At 32.2% G+C, this 8726-nt stretch overlaps 1 protein-coding gene across 1 annotated transcript; it reads right to left on the bottom strand.

Annotated features, from left to right (window-relative positions):
- Positions 1-2816: 2816 nt before the first annotated feature.
- Positions 2817-8030, bottom strand: LOC117921710 (receptor-like protein EIX1). Its single transcript, XM_034839670.1, has 2 exons — positions 7158-8030; positions 2817-5154 (listed from the first exon to the last, which is right to left on the bottom strand). Exons 1-2 carry the CDS (start codon positions 7837-7839, stop codon positions 2990-2992), a joined length of 2847 nt encoding a protein of 948 aa, XP_034695561.1. The 5' UTR covers positions 7840-8030; the 3' UTR covers positions 2817-2989.
- Positions 8031-8726: the final 696 nt, after the last annotated feature.

Raw genomic sequence — 8726 nt, 5'->3', positions numbered from 1 at the left:
CAACAACCAATGAACCCTTAGTGAGCTTCAATTTTCCTTTGCCAAAGGGGTTTTCATAACCTTGTTTGTCCAAGACAAAACCATACATCAGATTAAGGCATAAATTTGGAACATGCCTTACATCTTTCAATGTCAACTTCTATGTTGGTTTCAAAGCAAACATCACCTATCCCTACAGTCTTGGAGTGACTAGAGTTTCCCATATTGATTGTGCCAAAGTCTCCAACTCTGTAATTAGAAAACAACTCTAAGTGAGGAGTAGCATGGTAGGAGGCAGGCGGTGTTTATGATCCACTCAACTCCTTGCTCATCTACATGCAAACATTCATCTGAGAACACTAAAGCTTCATCACTGTTAGATATAGAGGCTATGACGTTCTTGTCATATTCTTTTTCCTGATTCTACCTATTATGTTCCATTTTCCAAATTCAACAATTCTTTTTCATATGCCCCTCTTTTCCATAATGGAAACAATTGATTTTATCTCTGGATTGGGACCTTCTCTCAAACTTGTCATGATCTTTCTTTCTTCTATTCTTGCTTCTTTTTCTACTTTCTATGATGAGGACCTATGTGTTTTTTTGTCTCATAAGCCTTCTTCCTTGTTTGTTCATTGAACAAATTTCCTTTCACAAGATCCATAGTCAATGGACCATTTGGAATAGAGTTGCTAATAGTCACAACAAAGGTTTCCCAACGGTCTCGTAGTGAACACAACAACAACGATGCTTGCATCTCATCATCCATAACCGTTTTCATAGTAGCCAACTGATTAATACTCTAAAAAACATTCAAGTCATATGTCATTAATATTCATTCCTTTAACTTCATGTCCACTAACTTCTTTAACAAGAAACTTTTATTCCCAACAATTTTTTGTTCAAACACTAATTCCAATTTTTTCCAGAGATTATAGACATTTGTTTCATTTGCCACATGATGATGTGAGGATGGGTCAATCCATTGCCTAATATAGGCAATTGCCTTTTTGTTCATCTCAAGATTATCTGACAAATATTTGATGGTGAGAAAATCTTCCATCATGGACTTCCACATAGCCTAATTTGAATTGTTAAGTTTTATCATGGAGGTTGAGTTCCCTTCTATCCCCATCCCTTTCAAGAATAAACATTCCCACAACCAGATTCTGATATCACTTGTTGGGAAGATAAAGGGAGAGATCTAGAGTATTAACCTACTAAGGTTAAAAGATTCTTCCAAGAATAATAATCACCTCTCCAGAATAATAATAACCTAATAAGAATCAAGAACATTCAACCAAAAAAAGACACCAAGTATAATGTGGAAAAACCCTCCTAATGGAGGTAAAAAATCACAGAGAAAATTTATTCCACTTCAATAAATGGGGATACAATAATTAAGTTCTCACTTGAGGTGGGAATCCATCACCCTAGGAAATATGAACAAAAAGAAATCAGGGAGAAAACATACCATAGGGACTTCCCCAAAAGGTTGATGAAAGAACTTGTAACTTCACCTTGAGCCCTAGAATAGTGACGAGAAAACAACCTTGATCTTTTTTCTCAGTAAAATGCTCATTCTCTCATAATGTCAAAGCCCTAATGCTATTTATATATCTATATTTGGGTTTAGGGAATACACAAATATAAAATAGCCTAATATATGGGCTCATGAGCTGGACAAATATAGCCCAAAAAATTCATCAACATGCTCCATGTGTCCTCTTACCAATCCCAAAGAGTAATTGAAAGATTCCTCTATGTGGATTGTCTGTGCTTTAAGATGATTAAAGTTGATCTTAATGATTAAATGTTTCATTATGCATTGAAACATTTTGAACGGGATGATTAATTGTGGTTCTATTACGCATTGATTGTTGCCTTCATATACCCAAGACAATTAAGGAAACTTATCTCTAGATGTTCAATCATTTCTTCATTGTACAAGGATGATCATAAGTTGTGGAATCATGATAAGATGCTGTCATGATCATTTTTGGCCTTTGGATCTACTTCTTCCTTCTTAAGAGATCGTGTCAAGGTTTCTAAGTAGAATGATTGAAGACTTGATGTAGGGCGGTTGATCATTGTCAAATAGTTAGGACAATCATATGGCTTCTTGACAATCAAGCGTTCTCATGATCACTTTCTTCATAAGCTCCAATTTTGTCCTTTGTTTAAATGATCATTTCTTAAATACTACTAAGAAAACTATATATTCTTTTGATGTATGGTTGACCATTTCTTCCTAAATATTTAATTACTTATGCTCAACTTTTATCCTATGGTACATTCCTCTAGCATTTAATATTTTTGAAGATCATCTTCCTCCAAAACCCTAAACCCTAATATTTTTGTACCCATTCAATGGTTGAAAATGATATGATCGAAGTTTGATCAATTAGAGAAAAATAAAAAGAATTGGGTAAAGCAAAGACTGTTACACTTCTTAAGCAACCACTCCATTTTTCAATAAAATGATAAGAGTTTAAAACATGGTTGATCAATGTTTACCATTATCCAACACCCCAAAAGTATTTACCATCTCCTCTAGCCATCTTCAAACATGAACAATTTGAAAAAGACAAGTGTCCAAGGGAGGATTTGAAGAGTATAAGCTAAGAGACACAATGAGAATTTTGGCCCAGAATTGCTAATACATAAATATGCTTACAACAACATATTTTAAAATTTCAAGAGACTATTTCCACATTACATATTTATAAGCTAAGTCAATATGAAATTGAAAATGCAGAATGAATTTTTTAATCAAGAAATTTCAATATATATTATTGTCATGCAATTGTGATAAACATGAAAAGGCATAGGTTTTCTAATCATGATGCAAAATAAATCTACAAAAACAAAACAAAGGCCAAGTTCCTTATTCCCAAATTTCAAAGGCTTCTTTGCAGATTTCATGATGAAATACATTTCCAAAGCTTGTATTCATACATAAAGGACACACAACGATACAAATACAATTTATTGTCACTCTCTTTTAGTTTCAGCCATGGGTTCTTCTTCTTCTTCTTCTTCTCCAGCTTCTTCTTCTTTCTAACCCCAGATTATATACAATTTCATCCACAAAACTAAAGTATGCCTCAGACCAAGATCTCTTCAATACCAAAACAAAAAAAGGGCCTAAAATACCCACTGCAAATCCCAAACCAACACTCAAATAAAACCACTCATCAATGAAGCCATTGTGATCCTCATCCTTATCATCATTAGCACTTTGTCCTCCGGGATTATCTTTACATTTTCTAACAAGCGGAGCTCCACAAAGACCTGGGTTTCCATAAAAAATAGATGCATTGAAAGTTGTCATCTGTCCTATAAAAGGAATCATACCTGAGAAATTGTTGTTGGACAGGTTCAAATAGCCCAAAAATGTCAACAAAGACATGCTTTGAGGAAGTACACCGGAAAGCCTATTATTTGAGAGATCCAGAGATGATAATTGACGTAACCTTGAAATGTTTTCTGGAATTGTGCCAGTGATGCAGTTTCTTGACAAGTTCAGAATCACCAAACCATGTAAGTTGGTCATTTCCTTGGGAAACTCTCCACTAAATTTGTTGTTGGATAGATCTATACTAACAACCAGAGAAAGAGTCGTGGTATATTGTAGAATCTGGCTTTTTGAACTCACATCAAACCTTTCTTGGTAGTAGTAGGCTGCAGACGCCCTATACAACATCTCTCGGTTGATGTTTTGCTCTTGAGCCATGGCCTTGAGATCGCCCAAGGCAGGTGGGATGATGCCAGTCAGACGGTTTCCGGCAAGGTCCAGGACATGTAATGAACTTAAATTTGCAAGCTGAACAGGAAGCCCTCCAGTGAATGCATTGGACCTCAAACTTAGAATACTCAGATTCATGAACGCAGCTCCAGTTCCAATCCATTTTGGAATTTTCCCAGAAAAGTTGTTATAGCTAAGATCAAGGGTTACCAATCTTGACAAATTTTTTAAAGACGAGGGAAACTCTCCTGAAAACTTGTTGTGGTTCAGGTGCAGTGATTTGAGCCGCCATAACCGATGAAAATTCTTTGGTATCGTCCCAGACAAACGGTTATTTCCCAGGTCCAAAACATTCAGGTCGGTGCAATTAGTCATGGTAGAAGGAATGCTTCCAGTCAAATTATTCCTTGAAAAATCAATCACTTGAAGACCATTCAGTAGCCGTATGGAATCTGGGATGGTTCCTGTTATTTGATTACCCGAAAGCGAAATGAAATACAAGTTTGGCATGGATTCACCAATGTTGGATGGGATGGGGCCTGTTATTTGATTGTTTGAAAGAGTGAGGGAAGTCAAGGACGACATGGATTCACCTTGGCTCAATGGGATATGGCCAGAAAAATTATTATGGGAGAGATCAAGTATACCGACCCCGAAAGCGGAAAGAGGAATAGGCCCTTCAAGGAGATTGAAGCTGAAATTAACATATAGAACACCAGAAAATGTTAATATCTCTGGTAACCGACCCTGCAATTGGTTGTGGGAGAGAGTCAAGTCCAGCAGATCAAAAGAAATATCCCAGAACCAGTCTGGAATATAACTTGAAATGCTAGCATTGGCGAAATCAAATATCCAGAGGTTCTTTTGAGACTGAATCCAAGCTGGAAATGAAGGGCCTACATGGCATGAAGCCATGGCAATAGAATTCGCCTGGAAAGGAGGAACCCAATCGGAACTGACATTCAAACGGAAAGAATTGAAGTTCAAGTTCAGATCCTCCAACTTCCTCAGCTTTGAGAAATGTTGTTCAGAGAGAGTTCCAGTCAAATGATTGGAAGAAACATCCAAGTTATGCAATTGAGAAAGCTGTCCAATACTGTATGGGAGACTTCCATTAAGCTGATTCCCTCCAAGGATCATATACTCCAGATTTTGCAGTGTCCCTAAAGAAGAAGGGATGGGACCTTCAAGTTTGTTGTTGGATAAATCGAGTCTCACAAGATTTTTAAGCCCACCCAACCAGTTTGGCAATTTTCCCGTCAACTGATTGTCATTCAAGCGTAACTCCATCAGATCAGGCAAAGGGCTTCTAGAACTGCAGTTTTCAAGTCCGCTGATGGCCTCTGGTAAATTTCCATCCAAGTGATTGGAACTCAAATCCAAATATCTCAAGTGGCAAAACTTTCCAATGGAGCTTGGAATTGAACCTGCAATGACCAGGATTAGAAATATATATATAAATATTGATTAAAATTATTTAGTGAATAATATAATAATCAAGAAAACAAATTAATTCATGAAACATTTAATATTTAAAGAAAAAGTAAATATATATATATAATGCATTGGTGAATAAAAATAGCAAGGATATGACTTTTTTCTTCTTTAAATAAAAATAAAAATTATATTGACTTAAAACTTATTACTTCTTTTTTTATTTATTTTTTACTTTAATTATTAAGGTTATTTAGTAAAATTAACTTAAAATTATTCTAAATCATTAAATTAACATATTTACCCTCGTTAATTTTATGTCATATAATATATTTTCACTAATCTTAGTAATAAGTTTATTTGTTAAACATTCATATTGCAGATATATAAGATAAGTACAAAAACATTATTATAAAAAATTAGTTTGAATGTAAAATTATAATTGTAAAATATACTCATTAAATATAGATAAATGAGGTAAGAAAGATTTGAGATTAATAATAAGTCGTTTATTTTATCTTAATAGTTAAAGTTATTTTTGCTTTAAATTGTGATATTAAATAATTTTTCAAAACATATTTAATCTATTTAATAAATTAAATTAAGTCATTGAATTGATTAACTAAATTCCTTTTAAGAATTCAACTGAATATTATATTTTGAAACAATAAATAACTTATAAAAGAAACTAAGACTAAAAAAAACACAACTTAAGAATACAATAACTTGTATAAGAAACTAAGACCAAAAAAAAAAAGTGAAAAGTGAAAAGCTTCTACTAAGTTAATTATGATAAAATGATAAAGCAACTAACTTAGTCTATAGTTAATTTGGCTCAAATGTATAGGATATGCTATAAAATAGAATCATTTAAATGAATTGACGAATGAGGATGTCCTTGTACTCACTCAAATCTAAATATTTTAAAAAAATTAGTTTTATCAATGGAGGTCTAATCTAATTAATAAAGTTTATAAGAGACAATCTATTAAAATAACAATTAAGTCTAATCTAATGAATAAAGTTTATAAGGGACAATCTATCTTAGGTCTAATCTAATCAATAAAGTTTATAAGGGACGATCTATCAAAATAACAACTGTTATGACAACAATCACTTTTGTTTGTTGTAAAAAGTTAGTCCCTACTATTTTTAACACTACTTTGAACTCAGTAATTGCTTCCCAATTTGGATTTTAGTGGATTCTCTAATTAGATAAAAAGAAAACCAAGTGTTCGGATAATTTTTCCTACTCTTTTTATACAAACAATAATGATTTACCTTATAATCGATTAAAAAGCTATTTGAAAAAAGAATATTAAAAAAATTTACTATTTTAAATTTAAAAATTTTAATGATAGTTTTTAAAAACATGAAGTTCTACCTTTTTATATAAAAGTTACTACAAAAGTAATATTATTTTTTATGTTTAAAAACAAAAAAAAAAGGGTGTATATATAGATTGCCTAAGTATTATTTTATTTAATTCAAAGTAGCTAGTGGTTTTAATGTTTAATTTAATAATAATAATAATAATAATAATAATATTATTATTATTATTATTATTAACAGTAGTAAATCTTTGATCAAGTAATCTAAAATAAAAATGAGGCAAAGGATGAAAAAAATTCTATTACCCGTAGACATAGTCCTTTTTCAAAGTTACTCAAATAAACACCTACTTTGATAGTTTGTCATTGCACACAAATTATTCAATAATAGATATTCTTGACAAGTATGAATTGCTAAATTATAAACTTTTTTGTTTGATAAAAGGAAAACAAATTTCCTTTTAAGAAATTTGCAATTCAAAATAACATTTTTTTCATAGGTAGAAATTAGTTTTTAATAAGTAAAAAAAATATAGTAATTATCTGGTATTCTATACTAATACATATTCAACAGGAGCATACATATACAATCATCAACTACATTTAACTACATATTAGTAAATTAATAAATAATATCAAATTTTCTACTCATGCAAGAAGCTTACCATGAAAGTTATTTGCACCGAAATTGAGAACTTCTATCTTTTTCCAACTCTTCTTCAATAGTTGAAAGATACTGCCTCTAAGATCGTTGTTCCCAGATAAATCCAAATATTTCAAATTGGGTAGTTCACCAAGACCAAGTGGAAGCCTTCCATGTAATGTATTATAGCTTATATCAATGGATACAAGACTACTAACATTTACAAGCCATTCAGGAAACTTGGAATTGAAATTGTTGTCACTGAGAGTTATAATAGCAAGTGATGTAAAATTAAGAAAGCTTGGCATTGGAATTGAGCCAAAGAGGCTACAATTAGTTAGATGCAACTCAGTTAAAACGGGATGTTTGTTTAATACCTCCACCCATTGAGGTCCTACCAATGAAAGGTTAACAGAATTCATGTCAAGATGTTTCAAAGAAACAAGACCAACCATCCATTCAATGTTATCAACAAATAAATCATTAGAAGAAATATCAAGATGCTGCAAATTGGAAAGATTTCCTAAATTTGAAGAAATTGCACCACTAAACCCAGCATTCGATAAATTTAGATATTGTAAATTTTTCAATGACCCAAAGAATGGAGGAATTAGGATGTCTTCAAATAAGTTAAGACTCAAATCTAGATATTTCAAAAACTTGAGTTTTACCAATGATGGTCTAATTTCTCCACCCAAGCTCATAGAGCTCCAATTCTCGTATGCATCATCAGGAGAATAAGGGTTATGAAGATCAATTGAAATGACAACTCCCGTGTCATTTTCACAAGTAATTCCTTCCCAATGGCAATAATTACTTCCATTCCATGATGAAAGTCGATTGTTGGGATCTTCGAGACCTTGTTTGAAATCAATAAGAGCTTCTCGATCAGATTGTAAACTATCAAAATGAGTATCACTGTTGCAAGCAAGTTGTATTGTCATTAAATAGAGAATGGGTAAAATGAAACCCATAATCGAAGTTCTCTCCATGACAATATTCAATTCTCTAGAAGAGAGCACCTGTAAAATTTTTATTCCAATATATAGTTAATATTTTTCTTGAATTGAATTAAAATTTAACTTCAACATAAAAATAAAAAAGTTGACAGAATTTAGAAGAATATTGTGTCAACAAAAATAACTCATTTATAAGATACATTTAACAAAGGCCATCCATCTAATATGATTTGAAAAAACCTACAAGCACAGCATACTTGGATATATATCAAGAAAAACCAGTAAGAATCATCTCACAGATCAAGCCTAATTTAATCAATCAAAACTAAAATCACCTGCAAGAGAGTTAGAATCATTAGACAGAGAAGCATATGAGCAATACTTTATCAACATCAGTGGAGAATAACCTTACCTGATATCTCTTCCTTGTTCCTTGTTTATTTGATTCAAGAGAAATATATAGAAGATGATCCTAGAAGATGAACCAGAGTGAACGCAATGACTACTCAGTTTTTCCTTCTTTCTTATCATTGTATAGTACTATATGAGTCGTTCCACTTTAATTTAAATTTTAATTAATTGAATGGAAAATGACTAGTGACTACCTTGACCATAGAAACAAGGTGTCTTGA

This window comes from Vitis riparia, chromosome 9, assembly GCF_004353265.1.
Source record: "Vitis riparia cultivar Riparia Gloire de Montpellier isolate 1030 chromosome 9, EGFV_Vit.rip_1.0, whole genome shotgun sequence".
NCBI lineage: Eukaryota > Viridiplantae > Streptophyta > Magnoliopsida > Vitales > Vitaceae > Vitis > Vitis riparia.
This window is presented reverse-complemented; position numbering and strand designations above follow the sequence as displayed.